The 17,595-nt window shown below is 47.4% G+C and overlaps 1 protein-coding gene across 1 annotated transcript; it reads left to right on the top strand.

The window, feature by feature from the left end:
- The first annotated feature begins 9,176 nt into the window (after positions 1-9,176).
- On the top strand, positions 9,177-13,939 carry RNASE12 (ribonuclease A family member 12 (inactive)). The gene is made up of 2 exons (XM_034648639.1): positions 9,177-9,624; positions 13,291-13,939. The coding sequence occupies exon 2, from the start codon at positions 13,329-13,331 to the stop codon at positions 13,764-13,766; it is 438 nt and encodes a 145-aa protein (XP_034504530.1). The 5' UTR covers positions 9,177-9,624; positions 13,291-13,328; the 3' UTR covers positions 13,767-13,939.
- Positions 13,940-17,595: the final 3,656 nt, after the last annotated feature.

The following is a 17,595-nucleotide window of genomic DNA, read 5'->3' as shown; positions in this document are numbered from 1 at the left end:
CTTGAGTTTTATCTTCCTTCTGCCTGCATGGCTCAGTTTCTCACTGCTTTTAAGACCCCTGCACAGATGTTAGTACCTACCAGGGAGGTCTTCTCTGACCCCTCACATGAGATAGCACCCACCCTCTTTGCTCTCTGTCCACCTTTCTCCACTCTAAGCTTCCTCTTTGCACATACCGCCCCCCCCCCGACTTTGGCTGCTGCTGCTGTTGCTTTTCTTAATTCCCCCTCTCCCACCACCAGAAGGGAAGCTCCATGAGAACAAGGTGTTTTACTGCTGACATCTCAGAGGCTGAAACAGTTCTTAGCACCTAATAAATACTTGATAAATATTTGGTTAATGCTTTGTACGAATTGTTGTAAATCACAGAGTTATACAGGCTGGTAAGGAACACCTGATCTTGTCGCGCTGGGGGAGACAGGAGCAGGGAGGTATTGGGGCTTGAACAGAGAGAGGGCTCCTGCAGTGTGGGGAAAGTGCCATCTTTGGGAAAGCCTGAGGGTGGGGGCTTGCCTGGAAAATATTTTGTGGCAGCTCTCCTTTTGGGCCACAGTATGGCCTTATCAATGTTTTAAAGAAGCGTCGAAAGGCTCTTCCAGCTGGACATACAGGAAGGCACAAGGTAGGCTCTCGGGAGCGGGGAATCGGGGCCGGGGCCGTTGATTCCCGTTGCAAACCTGCCCCAGGCAAAGCTGCTTACATGCAGGGCTGCTCTAGGCCTTGGTCACTTTCAGCCAATTCTGAACCAGATGGTGTTTGGGGGTCACACTGTAAGGTTGCGCAGAGCAGGGTCTTAAGGTAATTGTTAAGAGGAAGAACAGAAGTCCACAATAGGGGCACCAGGGGAAGAGGAAAACTAAGGTTAGGGAAGGAATTGTATAACCAATGGGACTTCATCGACCTCATTTGACCAGGCTTTGTGAGGAGGATTCACGGTGAGTACGAGTCCTACGGACATTTTGCTGGCATGCTGGGAGGATTTAGGCAGTGAGAACCTGTGCTGGTCACACGCTGTGCCTGCCCCCTGGAGCTATGAATGCAAGCTGGACTCTGTCCCCTTGTGGGCAAAACAGGTACTGTCATGGGTCTTCCCTTGAGGGGTCTTAAAGGAGACACAGTCAATTAAAAGCTAATTTCTGGGGACCCCACTACTTTTTGCTGATCTTTCTGTGTGCGTGATATAAAGGTGGAACTTATAGGGACGAGAGCTGTGTTTTCGTCCAGGGAGATGGTGCTCGTGCAGTTAAGCTGAACTATTTTTGTTTTTTAAGTAGGCTCCACGCTGGGTGCAGCCGAAGTGGGGCTTGAATTCATAATCCTGAGATCAAGACCTGAGCTGAGATCAAGAGTTGGAGACTTAACCAGCTGAGCCACCCAGGTGCCCCTCAGAGGAACTATTTATTAAGGTGGATGGCCTCCCTTGGTTCTGGAGGGAAAGCAGAAAATTGAGCCAGCACTGCTAGCAAAACCCTGGGGTTGGTCTTTAACAGCTGAAGTGAGTGGTTCAGAGAGAAAATCTTAGATTTGAGCCTTGAGTAGTAATTAGAGGTGAACCAACATTTTTCTTTCCTTTCACTGATCTGTGTGGTGCTACAGGGTCCCACCCCAAGTATCAAAAAAGATTACTGAGTCTTACAAAGAATAAAGAATAGCTCTCTGATACTACCATTAAAAGAGCAAAATATTTTAGGTCATCCCGTCATGCCTTCTTCCACTCAATCAGTATTTACTAAACATTTATTGGGCAAACATTGTGAAACATCTGTTATATTCCGGGCACTGTGCTTGGAACAGAGATTACTGCAGGGAACCAGACAGATGGGGTTTCTATCCTCATGAAACAACCAGATAACTTTAAAAATCAGGAAATATAATTAATTTATTGTGCTAGTGATAAGGGCCACAAAGAAAAAAAATAGAGAGTAGTATACAAGCAACACGGAAGCTGTTCACTTACTCTGGGGTTTCTGGGAAGGCTTGCATGAGGGAAGGAGGGACCCACAGGATTTAACCCACAGGATTTAAGCAGGCAGACTGGGGACGGGGAGTGGGGTCAGGAACATTCCACAACGAAAGAACTAGATGTTAAGAACCTTGAGTTGGAGGGAAGCTTGGTGAGTTTAGGGAACTGAAAGGAGGAGTGTATGTAGGGTTAGAGAGAGACACAGAGAGAGAGTGGGTTGAGGTGAGGCTCTCTATACAAGGTCTGGCAGGCAGAGGTCAGAACAGTGGCCATTATTTTAAGACTTATGAAAAGCCATTGATACAGTTTTGGTGGGGTTGGGGGTGGATAGTATAGGCCCAGAACTAGATTTGTGTCTTAAAAAGATTACTATGGTATAATAAGGTTGACAAAAAGCAATGGGGAGCCCCGATTCGCTTCTAATAAGCACAGAGCCCTGCATGAGGAAATGTTACGGCTGGAAGGCTTTACCAACTCTAAAATTATCAGCTGTTTTCACCTCGTGCATTCCAGTTTCCAGCCACTTTTAAAGGAGGTCGGTGAGAACCTGGGAATCAAGCTCAGGGCCACAGGGCTAGTTAGTGGCAGAGTCAGTGTCAAGACAGGAACCTGGCATTCGGGAATCCCAGGCCCCTCCTCCTTCAGCCCTAGCTGGGTGCTTCTGAGAAGGAGCTGGTTTGATCATTTGTTTGTTTTTAAAATGAATCCGATTCTTTAGGGCCTCAATGATTATGTGGGGTCAGGGGACAAGCATTCATCTTCTTTCAGGGAATCTTATCTGATTTTCAGGGGAGCTGGAACTGGCCTGGAGAGGAGAGCAAAGCCTGGGAGTGTATGAAAGACCTGAATGCCCTTGGAGGTGCTGTGGGAAAGGCTGGGGTAATTGTCCTTCCTCAATGAGCTTTAAAGCAAGCTGCTGGGGGCTCGCCTGGGACACACAGGAGAAGCCAGACGTGCTAAGATCAAAGCCTTCTCAGAAGTGGAAATCTGAACGGACAGGGGGCCTACCAGGTAGCTGTTAGAAAGACAGGCTTAGACAACCTCCCCTCAACCTGACTGACCTGCCCTGGGCGATGGCCTGGTGGCAGTCATTTCAGGGACACACATAAAGTGACAAAACAAAACAAAACAAAACAGGCTTCCTTTGACCCCAAGGGAGAACAGGATCTCCCCTGTTCACAAGTTGGGGCTTTTCACTGTGAGGCAGAGGTTGCTAGCCTGATCCGATCTGAACTCGGCCTGCGCAAGTCGGAAGCTGCGTGTTCTTGACACACGCAAGCTCCAGTCTGACGGTCTCACGCGGAGAAAGCGAGTGGGAGGGCAGTTGGCAGGGGCCCAGAGGCTTAGTAAGGTATCGCCTGAATCCTGCAGGTCACCGCTTGTCCAGGGAACTGCTCTGCAGTTGCCAAAGGTACCCAATGAACCCCTCAGGAATAAGGGCGCTTCATGCTTCATGCCCCCTCTTTTGGGTAATAGTAAGTGTTCTTGATTTGGGGAGGTGTGTGTCCCTTTGACCAAAATGTCAATTTCCTACGCCATTTCACAGGGTTACTCCACGTCCACCACGTTCCTGAATCAGAGCTCCACCTCCCCACTCCTGGGCCTGGTGGCCAGGAGCCAGCCCCCCCATTTCCCCACGGCTCACCCTGACTTCAGGCTGGGAGGTGGAGACCACATCTCTACTCCCTCTGTGAGGGGGGACATAGAAGCCAGAAAACTGTCATCTGAAGAGAATAGCCATCGGGGTCATTTCAATTTAGCTCAGAACCTCAGTTTGTGACAGCGGAAAGGGGCCTTATGGAGTGAAGTGACTGCCACCTCCATTTGAGAAATGAAGGCCCTCAGACTCAGAGGTGACACGACTATCCCAAGATCACACAGCCGGTTCGTGGCAGAAGAAGAACGGGATCCAAAGTCTTTCACTTTTTCATCTGTTGACCAACAACAGACAGAATGGCGAGCTTCGGAATCAATGTGCGTTTACTGGGGTCTTAGGAATCGCCATCTGGAAGGCGCCGAGGTGGACCAAGAGTGCGCTCTGCAGAGACAAAGGCGTTAGGGTATGAAAGAGGAAAGAGAGAATTTACAGGACTTGTTTTGCATGAAATGTGGTTGGTGCCAGCCGCACATATGCTGAGCTGTTGGAATGTCCCTGGAGGGTACAGGCAATGTTGCAAAAGAGTGTTTGCGGCCTTGCGGCCAAAGCATGTGGCTGTTTTCCAGCATGTTGTTTGCATGGGCCTGAGGCTCGGGGTCCATCTGGGTGAGGACGCGCTTCAGGCCTCTGAGCTCCGTCTTCCGGCCCCTTCCCACGTCTGACGCCATCTTAGGAATTTTCTTTCACACACCCACAGTCAAACACTTTTTGATTGCCTGTGAAGTACTGGGCAGTGTGTTAGAGCAAGCAGGTCCCCTGCTCTGAATCACCAGAAGCCCACAGCAAGTGGGAAAGGAGGCCAAATAGGCCCTTTGGGCCCCACACAGCAATCACTAAGCCTAAATCACCTACAGGAAGTGTGGAGAAGGGCTTCTCATGGAGACTCGAGGAGGAGATGGCCGTAGCTCATTTAAAGATTCCTGGAGGAGTTAGTAAGGCCCCACGGCCTTTGCATTGCACTTAGAGATATTTCCTGATACAGGGGCTTACTTTGGTGGCCTGAGAGTTTGTGGGAGCCAGCACGGATTTCCTCACAGGTGAGGCCCACTTCCAAGGTTAGAAAGAAACCTATCGGGATGCCTGGGTGGCTCAGTCGGTTAAGCACCGGTTAACTCACTCACTCACTGACTCCTGGTTTCAGCTCGGGTCATGATCTCAGGACCCTGATCTCAGAGTCGTGAGATTGAGCCCCTTGTCCTGCTCTGGGATTGGGGCAAGCCTGCTTGAGAGTTTCTCCCTCTTCCCCTCCCCGACCCCCTAATAAATATATAAAATCTTTAAAAAGGAAGGGAGAGAGGGAAGGAATAAGGGAGAGAGGAACGATGCATCTCGATGGCTCAGTTGCTTAGGCATCTGTCTTCAGCTCAGCTCATGATCTCTGGGTCCTGGGATCAAGCCCTGCATTGGGCTTCCTGCTCAGCAGGGAGTCTGCTTCTCCCTCTTCCTCTGCCCCTCCCCACGGCTCGGTCTCTCTCTCCCTCTCCCTCTCTCTCTCATAAGTGGGTAAAACCTTTAAAAAAAAGAAAGCAAGCAAGCAAGTTATCATCTGACTGTTCCCCACACCAGGCTAGGAGGTGAAAATGGTTTGGGAGGACACCTTAGTGGATCCCAATTTAGAAGTACTTCCAACCTTTTTGTCTTCAGGGAGGGGCTCGAAGGTGATAGAGAAGTGGGTGTGAAGAGGGTTAGAGAATGGTGGGGGAGGAGAGCACCTTCTGCCCTAAGTAACCTTCCTGAATGCAAGCCGTTCCCAGATTCCCAGCTCCTCACTGCCACTCCCCACCCCTGCCCAGCCCTGCTGCCAGCCCACAGGCACGTTGGCACTTCTCCTGCACTCCTGCCTGGCCCTGGAACCTCCCTTCCGTGGAACTCAGACCGCCCCAGTTCATCTCGATGATCCCCTATGAAATGGCTTCCAGACTTGGTGAAAGAACATAGGGATTGAGGACCACAGCTAAGATTACAGACCAATCCTCCCTCCTCCAGCGGTGCGTTTGGGGGCAAGTCCTCCCACTGTCCAGGGAGGGAGACACTCCAAGGTGCTGCTTTAGTCACATGACATGAGGCAAGTGCCTACCCTTTGTCTGGGTACTGAGCATTCCATATTATGATGTAAAAGTCAGTTTTATTGTGGGATGGGTGCAACTCTTTAGAAATTATGCTGTTTACCAATTCGGAGCCCACCTATTGTGGTGACCCTTAAACATCAGTGTGCATTATAATCACCAGAGATGGCCTGCTGATTACAAATGCAGATTCCAGGGCCTCACCTCTAGACACTTCGATTCAGTAGGTCTGGGGTAAGGTCCAGGTTTCTGCATTTTTAATTAGTAGCCAAGAAACTCTGATGCATTTCTCTTAGAAGCCACCTCCCTCCGCCACATATATACGTATATTTTTTTATCTGTGAGAGCCAGGCAGTGGCAGACCAAGGAGTGGTTAAGGGCCGGTGGAGAGATCGTTAACCCTCCCCCATATACTCTGCGACCTCTGTCCATTCCCATTCTTTAATAGGGGCAATTCACGCTTCCTCAGCTTTGGGTAAAGCACTCAGAAAAGGCATCTTCGAGAAGAGTGCCCCTAGCGCCCCCTTGTGGCATGATCCCTGTCTCCTGCATCCTTCTCCACGGAAACTCTGTGGTCACCACTACAGAGAGCCGGGGCTCCAGGACTTGAGGAAGAGGAGATAAAAAGGAGAGGATAATAAGGGGAATAAGCAAACCCCACATCAGAATGACCGAGGAAAGGGACATTCAAAGGGAGTTCTAGTGAAGGCCTGCTGATGGCTGCTGGAAGTAGTCCATGCGAGTTAGTGTTAAGATTTTTCTCTCAACCCCATATCCTTGGGTTTCGTGGGCGTTAGAGAACATAGGGCAGGGCCTCTATCCAGGCTTTGGGAGGAGGGTGAAACAGGCCAGAGGCTGCAGCCCCACGGAGAGCACTTATGAGAAGCCAGGGATGAATAGCAAGGAAGTCCGGAAGGTCAGTTTTGGACAAGAAATTTAAAAAGCACTCCTCAGAGAGCTCCTAAGACATTTCTGGAAGGGAACTAAAATTCTAGTAGCAGTGAGGGATGCGGTTTGGATTTTGTTTTAGAGAGGGGGAGGGGCAGAGGGAGAGGGAGAGAAAGAATCTCAAGCAGGTTGCATACCCAGAGCAGAGCCCCACATAGGGCTCTATCTCATGACCCTGAGATCATGACCTGAGCCTAAATCAAGAGTTGGACACTTAACTGACTGAGCCACCCAGGCGCCCTTGGGTTATTTTTATATGAATATTAAAGGAAGGACAATCCCCCAAATCTAACTAACTGAAACTATTTAAATTAGATTCCCTTTGTCTATTGTTTCCTGAGTTCCCACTCAGATGCCACCTATGGCTCCTAGTCCCTTGCATCATTTCCCAAACTGATGTTCCATGGAACCCTATTCCTTTGGATGTTAATAGTGTTAACCACTTAGTGGTCAAATGAAGCTCTATGCTCAAAACAGTTTGTAAAATTCTGAATTAAGTGAAATTAGTCAAGCTTTTCAGAATCTCATGCCTTGTGAATCTTGTGACTCTCCAAGGGAAGGAATCTTAATAAACAACGTTCATGAAACTTTTGATCAGGACACTTTTTTCTTGAAGCGCACTCATTAACATTTTCCAGAACAGTGTTTGGCTGAAGGCAAGTAGCAAAAGTGCTGCTAGTCGTCCCCAGTGTTTATTTGCCCCCTTCTTCCTTGGTCATAGGACACCAGAATTTGAGCCTGGCACATACATGATCACCCAGAATACACCCAGCGTTTGCCACTGTCCGTTGCAGTTGAATGTGACCGCGTGACCAGGTTATTGCCAATGAGATGTAAGGGGAGATGGTGCGGGAAACTGGGGGATGGGCCCCTAGAAGGCAGTGTCATGCCCCTCTTGCGCTTTGCTTCTCCCTGGTGGCGGAATGCAGACATGACGCCTAGAGCTACAGCAGCCCGTTCAGACTGGGACAGAGAAGCCACACGCCAGGATTGAAGTCCAGCACCTTGGAGCACCTCGCCAATCCTGGACTAACTACCCCAGGCTCTCTTTTACATGGGAAATAAACTTCCATCTCGTTCAGACTACTGTCACTTCGTGTTTTCTGTCATTAGCTGCCGTTGGGGAAAGGTGTCACGATGACCCCTTTAGATTTGCTTTTTTTTCGTTTTTCAAAACCAGTTGTGTATTAGGATATATGGATAGCCTAGGAATTTATACAGAAGCCAACAAAAATAATAAGGATATTAAGAAAGATACTTCGAGTAAGGTGAGGGCTCTTCCTATGAAGAGCGTTTAGGATCAAAAGATATATTCTAGCAATAAATATGCTAATTGTAATAAATTAGGTTATTCGAAAGTATTCTTCTAAAGTTTCTATACATAGAGAGAGTTTATATAAGGGAAACTAGTAAGAATGTTTTTCCCTTGGTTGCTGCTGTTGGCCAGTACAGGGCCCATAGTGGGAAGGAGCAAGAACGGTATACGCCTTCCAAATTCTCGGGGACCCCTAGCTAGGGAGGAAAAGGAAGCTTAATAATGGCATAAATTGAATTTCTCCCCAGATTAGTAGGATAGAAGACTTAGAATTAATTTCAATTTGACATAGAAGGAATTAAGAAATATAAATTTCTTGCCCGTGTGTGTAGAGTAAGATTCATAACCACTAGGTAGCAAAATATCTACTTAAAGTACTTCACTGATTTTTTTAAGTGACTAGATGCTCAGGAAGGGTCTTTATTTGGTCACAAGGTGATGGATGGGAAGGTAGGAGGCATGGAGGAGCCGGTGGACTCTGGGAGGCCTTGTGAGCTAGCCCGTAGAGCAGGGGAGGCTCTCCAGGCAGGGATGGAGAGAGTTGGGGAGTTAAAAAGGAAATTATAGGAGTTTTACATCAGATGGAGATTTTAAAGCTAGCTTTGCAGGGCGCCTGGGTGGCTCCGTGAGCTAAGCGTCTGCCTTCAGCTGGGGTCATGATCCCAGGGTCCTGGGATCTCCCTGCATCCGGCTCCCTGCTCAGCGGGGAGTCTGCTTCTCCCTCTCCCTCTGCCTGTCTCCCCGCCCCCTCCCGCCTGTGCTCTCTCTCTGAAGTAAATAAACAAGCACCTAGTCTTGCGCTGTTTGTGTGAGAACCTCTGCTCTATACCCAAACACTTCAGTGCTATCTACTGCTTACTTAACCGCCGTGGGATTGGATTTGCTTCGGGACATTTAGCAAGTGGGGAGCCCTCTGTTCTGCTTCTCTACCGCTGCTTTACAACCACCGTAAAATGGTGCCTGGAAACGAGCGGTTCCGAGCATCCTGACTCTGGAGGCCGACTGAGCTCAGCTGCGCAGTTGGTCCTGGAGGTCCGGCCTGTTTTTATTCACACGGCGGCTGGAGCGGGTCGGTTGCGTGGGTTTTTCCACTCAGCAGTCTGGCACCTGCGCTGAGAAGACTCGAGCACCAGGGAACTGGGGCAGGGGGCAACCTCGCACCACCTGTCCGGGTGGCATCTGCAGGTGGTGGCCTCCGCGTTGCCAGACTTCATACACAGCGGCTGAAGGCACGCGGCGCAAGCGCCCGGGAGACCCACCGCCGGGCAGAAGCTGGATGACCTGGTCTCGGAAGTCACGAAGGATCCCTTGCACCCTGCTGCATTGCGGGGAGCGGGCGCACGGGCCCACCCCAGCTCTCAGGAAAGGACATGGACGCTGCCTCTTCATAGGGGAGTGTCAAGATTCCCGAAGAGAACGTGGAATGGAAAATATTTTGTGGCCAGTTTTGGAAAATGCCATCTGCTACGTTGCCTCCAGTCGAGCACGGCTTCGGGCGATTGCAGAAGCCTCGCTAGGGTGGCCAAGCACATCCGTAAGACGCGAACAACCTCCCAGTTTCTGCAGGAGTGCTGCAAGCGGGGAGCTCTGGGAGCATTTCTCGCTCTCCAAGCGTCCCCTCCACGTGGGGCCTTAACACAGTGGAACCTCGTACGTGCGGCTGGAGGCACCCAGAGTAAGTGTCCCCCTCCTCTGCTATCCCCAGATGCTGGGGCTGGGTAGCTCCCCAGCCACCCTGCAAGGCAGCTTGTTCATTTGACAAAATGAGTAATTAGGGGAATTGCTAATGAGGTTTTACAGCCTGACACGAATTTTAGTTTCCGGCAGCTGTGTGGCTTCTGTAGTCCCCTGTGCGTTGCCTAAGGCTCAGCGAAGGGGGGTCTGGGTGTGGGGAGGAGTTTCAGGACAAGTGCAGGCATCTGAAAACAGACCCAGGTGCTCCCTCCCTTTCCTTCCTTTCCTTCTTCCTCTTTTTCATCTTCCTCCCCTCCTCCCTGTCCTCCTTCCCCTCCTCCCCCTCCTCATCTCACTCCTCCCCCCCTCATCTCACTCCCTCCCTTCCCCCCAACTCCTTCCTTTCCTCTTCTTCCTCCCCCTGCTCCTCCTCCCCCTCGTTCTCCTGCCACCTTCCGTCCATCTTTCCTTCTTTCCTTCCTCCCTCCTTCCCCTTTCCAGACACACAGAATTGACCTTGTCCTAGTCCATTTATGGCCCATGCTAGGCCTCTCTTTTGTTTTAGTCAATTTTATTATTTCCCCTTTTATTCCTTGTGCCTGCTTCTATTTCAATCACCCTCCCAGGCACCTATGCTATCGTATTTAATCCGTGTTCTTCCATCCTATTTAGATATTGTGTGTCCTTGCAAAACACGTTGTCTTATTTTGGAGCGTATATGTTTTAAATTTAAATAAACTGGAAAGAATTTTCATTCTGTATCTTACTGTTTTTCACACAGTACCACGTTTCGAGTTCTATTCCATGTTGCCATTTGTAAATCTAGTGCATTATTTGAAACTGCTTTATACTATTTTATGTATCCAACGCTTCTTTACTCATCCATTCCCTTCTCGGGGGCCACAGCCCTGTTCTGCCACCAGTCAGCCGTGATGAACACCCCTCCATGTGCTCCGTCTGGAAGAACTCACAAGGGCTCAGGGTATACCCATTCTTAATTCCATCAGATACTTCCAGATTATTTTCCTGTATCACCACGCCGATTTTCATGCCCACTAACATTTTTGCCAGCACTGTAAGATTTTCTAATTTTTGATTATCTGATGATTATAAGTTGATTTCTCTTGGTTATCTTAATTTCCACTTATTTGATTAGTAATGAAGTTGCTCATTGTTCACCCATTTTGGCTTTCTCTTCTCAAATTGGCTTTTCTACGTTTTTAACAGTTTTTTTCTCCTCTGAAGTTTACTTTTTTTTTTTTTTTAAAGATTTTATTTATTTGACAGAGAGAGAGAGAGAACAAGCACGGGGAGTGGCAGGCAGAGGGTGCCAGAGAAGCAGACTCCCCACTGAGCAGGGAGCCAATGTGGAGCTCAATCCCAGGACCCTGAGATCATGACCTGAGCTGAAGGCAGACGCTTACCCAACACCCAGGCGCCCCTGAAGTTTCTTTTTTATTGCTGACAGGAGTAAGTCCCATATAGATGTTAGCTCTTAATTGGTTTTAGGTATTACAAGTGTTTCCTCCCAGGCTGCCAACACTATTGAACATGTGAACCCAGTCTAAGCTCAATTTCTGCAGAGTAATTGTCTGAAATATACAGATAGGTCCAGCTGCCTCAGTTGAGGATAAATTTTGTAACAAACGCTGCCTTCTGGTTTGTCAACTGAACATAACCGTATCTGTAATTCAACTGCTTGGAAGTTTCAGCAGGATATAGGGAACATGTTACAGTATATATTTCTCTTTATACAGTAGAAATGTTTCTGCAGATAGTGTGCAAATCAAAATTTGTTCACTAGAAAAAAGTTAATTATGCATTTACATCTTGGCGGCACTGAGCAACATGTATCCCAAACGGACGGTTTGAATTCTGAAAGGGAACCCGTTATGCACATTTGGGGAAAGTAAATAGTAACCTCCTGGTTGTTCATTTTCATGCTCTGGAATTATGCTTTTATTGTTGGTATATAGAAAGAGACCCGTTCTTGGAAGGCTTTTCTAGGATTTTCCATCCCCAAATCGTTTTCTTCTTACCAGTTAGAAAGACACCGACGTGTACAGAGGAGACTAGGCAGCTGTCTCTCCAAAAGAGAAATCATTTCAGGGCAAGACGTAGTTTTCCCATTTCTCTATCAAATGACCAGGAGATGAGAGCAACAAAAAGTCTTGTATTTTCTCAATGCCTTATGACACTGTCTTTCCCCAAACCCTCGTCTGCTAGTTCCCCATGTCAGTTTCCCAAGAACACCATTTCCGGTGGTTCCCAAATTTTGCTCCATGTTAGAATCACTGGGGGAGCTTTTACTAATCTCAGATTCAGGTCACACCCAACACCAGTTAAAGCAGAATGTCTCAAGGTGGCATTGAGAAATGCCCAGGGGATTCCAGTGTTCAGCAGGGTTTGGGAAACTTTGCCATATTCCCCCAGCAGCCGAGGGCTTTATCAAGGCTAATGCTAACATCCGGGAATTGTTTCTGTCCTGTCCTGGACACCCCGTGAGAATGACACTTGCTAGAACTTGGCGTTCAAGTGTGAAGTGTTGAGAGGGTGAGACTCTCGTTGCTCTTGCCATCTCCCCTCTCCACCTGACGCTTTCTGCAAGTCATCTCTTCTTTAATGAAAGGGGGGTAGTAGCTACTCCACGGGTTTGTAGTAAGGACTGGCCGCAAATCTGGAAAACAGAGGATACTGTGTCTGACACACATCAGGACTTTAATAAACATTTGGGAAAGTCCACGCCTTTTTAATGGGATACATTCAGGACCTGCCTTATGCAACTCTCCCTCTGAAGGTGACTTGTCATCCTTCCCAATGGCACCCCAGCAACTCCCCACAGGCTCCTCCCTTTCTGCTCTTTATACTTGGGCCCTCCCCACCCTCGACCTGCTCCCTGCCCCATTATTGTCACGGAACAGCCAGACACAAAGGACTTTCTCAGACCCATGATCACAGGATATGTTACCTGTGAGAACTACTGCAAAAACAAAAGGTGAGAGGAGCTAGCCTAGTAGGAGAGATGGGGAAGAACTGGGAAGAACAGATTAGCAGACAATGCTGAAAGCATGTGGAATTGGATGGAATCAGTGTTGAGACAATGACGGGGAAGGAAGTCATTCGGCAATAGGAAGAAACGATCAGGCACGGGTACTTTGTAGCTCCCTTTTCTACATGCTCCGCGCTGGGGTAAGCATGCTGATGGATTCAGGAGAAACAGGAGCTCTCAAGGAGCTTGCAGAAGCACAACAAACACAACACAATGGAATGATCAGAGAACAGTTCAAGGCCAAACTCAGAGAGCTGAAATGGTCCAAAAGGGCTTTCTGGAGCTTGCAGGGTCACATGAGATTTTATTTTATTTTTTTTAAAGATTGTATTTATGTATTTGACAGAGACAGAGAGAGCACAAGCAGGGGGAGTGGGAGAGGGGGAAGCAGGCTCCCCACTGAGCAGGGAGCCTGATGCGACCCCAGGCCCCTGGGATCACGACCTGAGCCTAAGGCAGATGCTTAACCAACTGAGCCACCCAGGCGCCCCTCACGTGAGATTTTAATCAGCAGAGAGAAGGAAGTAAAATATCCCAGGGGTGGGGGAGCAAATCAGGGGCTGGGGCTGGAGGAATCCGATTACCCTCGGCTATGTCCTGTCTCTTTTTACTCGGTAGGAGTTAGAGCAGAAGATGTGAAGGGACTCTTACCCCTCATGATTCTAATGGTGATCATTTTCCTGATGCTTCTGTTCTGGGAGAACGAGCTGAATGAGGAAGGAGAAGTGTGGACCATGGAGCGGTTGCACGTGGACTACCCCAAGAGTGACATTCCCGTAAGGTACTGCAACCGTATGGTCTTACAAAGAGTCATCAGGGGACCTGACAACACCTGCAAGAAGGAGCATGTTTTCATCCACGAGAGGCCTCGAAATATCAATAGGGTCTGCACCTCTTCCAAAAAGAGGATTTGTCAGAACCGTTCTTCCACTTTATGTTTCCAGAGTATGACCAAGTTCAAAATGACAGTGTGCCAGCTCGTGGGGGGCACCAGATACCCTGCCTGCAGGTACCGCATGTCCTCTATGAAGGGGTTCGTTGCCTTCACTTGTGATGACATGGGGCCAGTTAGTCTCCAGGGATACGTTGAATAAGTTGAGACCGGGGCCTGAGATCCTCTCTTTCCTCTCTCAGGAGTACTCGCTCTCCCCGAGGCACACCTGAACTGTGGACTGGGGATAATGCCTTGAGCAAACTGGGGAGCCATTTATCCTTCCAGTATTGCTGAGCTGGAATCTTCTTATTCTGCTGTAATAAAAAAAAAAACAAACCCTCTACTGAATTAAATCATAAGCATGTGTTTTAATTTGTTGTCCCTTTTCTTGGGGTCATTTGTTGAGAGCCAAAAGTGAATCCGAGGTAGAACCGAGATTTGGGTAAAGTGAGCGAGGCGCTCACTTCTGGTTCAAAATTTAAGGGGCACCCCAAACCCCAGTAATTTATATACACACATTTTTTTAAAGATCAAAATTAATGCAAAAATCTCTGATGAATTAAATATCGAAGTTTTAAGTCAAGACCCAGTCTGACGGGTGGATTTAGGGTGTTAGGGAATTGCGCCAGTACAGCGTCAGATCCTATGATGTGACATTTTGATGGTTCTTGATCAGAGATTATTTTGCATTAAATTAACATTTTTAACTGTTGCGTGGGCTTTTTGGTACCCCCCCCTTAAGTTTTGTACCTGGAGTGAGTGTCTCCTCTCATCGCGCTGTACTCCCAGACTTGACCGTACGTGTCCAGGCACTTGGAATAGTCTATTGGGGTCTTCTCTAAAGATGGCATATGTGACTCAAACTGCACCTGTTCCCATCACCAGCTGCCTCTGTGCCTTGAAAGAAAGGCAAAGGGAGACCGGAAGGACTGCCCGACTGGTCAGAAACCATGTCCCTTAAAGACCGTGGAGGGAAGAGAACCCGGATTTCCAGGACGGGATTGAGACTCTCCGAGCTCAGTGCCCCTCCGCTTGCATCCCCAGAAGGAACAGAGAACTTGCCTCCAGACTCCAACTTCTTTCCCCTTTTAGATCTTATAGCTGAGCTGGCTGTTTAGCTCCCCCACATCCAGCTGTGGGCACAGCGTCCTTAGAGTTAGAGGGCGAGGGGAGAGAATGAAGAGAAGGAGAGGCTCCTCTTTCCGGGGATTTCATTAAGTCCTGTCGTTAGTCCGCACACCTGGGAAGCGAGGGGCTTGGACTAGCTAGTCTTTGAGGTTGCCAGGCCTGTGACTCTACAATTCCATTTCTCCTCGTTGGAGGGGAGGGTTGGTACAGAGGGGTCGTGAGAAATAATGGGTAATTGGCAGCTAAGCGCCGGATTATGGGGTCACTAATTCTGAGCTATGGCATTTCCATCCTGTGAGAGCCAGAAACACAGCGAGCTAGAGCGGGCAAGGCAATGCCCAAAGCTTTAGAGGGCCCTTTCTGTTCTCATCTTTTCAGTTGAGAGACTTCAACTATTGCATTATTTATTTGGACTTAGTTCAAGCAGCAACATTTCTTAGGCAAAATTTTAAAGTAACTGAAATATGTCTATTTAATGTCCCTGTTTCTATGTTCTGAATTCTGATTCCTTTTCCTGGCCCTCTCCCTAGGCTTTATTGGCTCTTTTTTCCTTCCTTAACCTTCCTCCTTCTAAGTAGAAACAAAACCTTGCAGATAAATGCATTCCCATTAAGGTGTAAGTAACTGAGACTCTCCAGTGAAATCTATTCTCAGAATATTTTCAGTCAATAGGGATCAAGACCCAGTTCAAATGAATTGCAATGTATTAGACATTTGTAGTTCGAGGGGTACTTCTTTTTTTTCAATGGGCACCTAGCAGCCCAGATCAAACCCAGGTAGCTGTGAATTCTGTGCACTTGAAAAAGATGTTTCAGAAAAATAGTTTCAGTGCAGAATCTCTGCACTGTTCTTCCTTCTCATTTTTCTCTTCATTGTCTTTCTGTTTTTCTATTATCACCTCACTACTGATGTTGACAGTCAAAGATATTTGGGAAAAAATCTAAAGCCTTCTTCCCTACTCCCTTCAACTCGCAGCAAGTCTATGCTCAAACCACACATATGAATACATCACTTAATTCCTAATCATCTATCAGTAATCAATCAACCCAATTATTAAGGCATACCTATTCTTAGTACTTGGTCTTTGCTCTAATTTCACCCACAGAACATTTTAAAATTAAATATAATAAAAAATACAAGTCCACTTGTGTTCACGTCAAATGAGTGGGATAAGAAGTGAATGATTATATAGAATTATAGAATCAATATGTTGCACATCTAAAACTACCATAACATTGCCTGTCAGTTATACATCAATAATAATAAAAAAAAGAAATGAGTGATAAGAAGATCACGGAAGTGAACAATGGATTTGGTAGATTTAAGTAGTGAAAAATGTGTTAAAGAAAGAATATGATCTGAATTGGACTCTGAAGGATTTCAAGAGGCCGAAAAGAGTAGGCTTCCAGAAAGGACCAAACATGGAGAGACAGAATAGGGTATATTCAGAGAAGGGTGGGTCACGCTGATGTGACTGCAGCAGGCCTGCGTACCAAAGTAATGGGAAAGAGCCTTGGGAAGCGGGTTGAGATCAGATCGAGAAGAACCTTGACTAAGTGGCCTCAGGGGATTCGATTACCTCCAGCAGGGAGTGGAAATATTTCAAGGCTTTTGAAATAGTGTCGTTGCAAGTGCTGTTTCTAGAAAAGCAGTGTATCCAAGGACCTGGAGGGTAAGGAGCAGTGGTTAGGAGGTAAGAGGGTAATGCAGGAAATACAAGCGAAAGAGGCTCTTAGAGGTGGGAGCAAAAGAAATTCTTTCTAGAGCAAGAGAAGGAATTATCACCCTAAATAACCATTCTTTCTGAGGTTTTCATTATGAATTTACCAGCATTGATCTCGAGTAAAGGATTTTCTACACCAGTCAAGCCATGTTATGTTGTTAACACATGTTGAGAAACGACCATATATGCAGTTCGGTGTACAGATTAAAAAGAAGCAGAAACTAAGTTCCAGGCTCAAGGAATTTTCATACTTAAAAAGAGGGAGAAAAAAATTACATTTACTAACCAACTTGCAAAATAAAAAAAGAACATATAAAATGAAGTGTGATGTAATCTACGCTGTAGGGTTTCAAAAAGGCGAAAAACAAATCACTCTGGGTTAAGCAGGGAAGATTATAAACAGGGAAGATTCCACAGAAGAAGAAACAGTGATGTTGCCCACGTGTCACAGGGATTCTGGCAGCCAAAGGCACACTTTATGAAGTTCTCTGAACATCCTTGGTTCCACATTGTCCCCTCCTTCTGTCTCATGCAATTCTACCTACCCCTTTCTTGCCCCTCCTTCCCTCAGCTAGACCAATAACAGAAACTTCCAGGAAACAAATACAGTTTCACTTCTTGCCGGGGAACAAGCTGGACCCACTTTCTCTTCAGGACCCACTTGCCAAAGGAACTGGTAAAGAGAAATTCCATGACTGAGAATGGGTGGGAAAAAGAATGAGAGATGTTTCCAAATGGCTGCCATGTGCCAGGTACTGTGTGAGGCTGTAGGAGCCTGGCAGTAATAAGGAATGGGTTGGGTGAGGTTATGGTGACCACGACGTGGGGTACAGACCCTGCCAGTGAGATATAGACAAGGGGAGAAAGGAGAGAGGTAACTACTTGGTTTGGGTCACTTTACACACATTCTCTTATATAAGTCTAAGTCTCACCTTTCTTTTTTTTTTCCCACATGGGGAAACTGAGGTTAGAGGAAGGAGAGTAAATTGTTTATGAGTAGGTGGGCGGGGACTTGAAGCTGGGTCTGCAGATTCTCCAGCTGATTATCTTTTCATGCCACCATCCTTCCATTGAAGGAGCCCGAGCATACATGTCGGAGTCACTCCTGGACTAACTGCCGTAAGGAAAAGAGAACGAT

This window comes from Ailuropoda melanoleuca, chromosome 20 (assembly GCF_002007445.2).
Source record: "Ailuropoda melanoleuca isolate Jingjing chromosome 20, ASM200744v2, whole genome shotgun sequence".
Taxonomy (NCBI): Eukaryota; Metazoa; Chordata; class Mammalia; order Carnivora; family Ursidae; genus Ailuropoda; species Ailuropoda melanoleuca.
Note: the sequence above shows the minus strand (reverse complement) of the source record. Positions and strands in the feature narration are given on the sequence as shown.

Bases quoted from the DNA above. Each gene is read 5' to 3' on its own strand.
- RNASE12 (XM_034648639.1), top strand. From the start codon at position 13,329: ATGATTCTAATGGTGATCATTTTCCTGATGCTTCTGTTCTGGGAGAAC.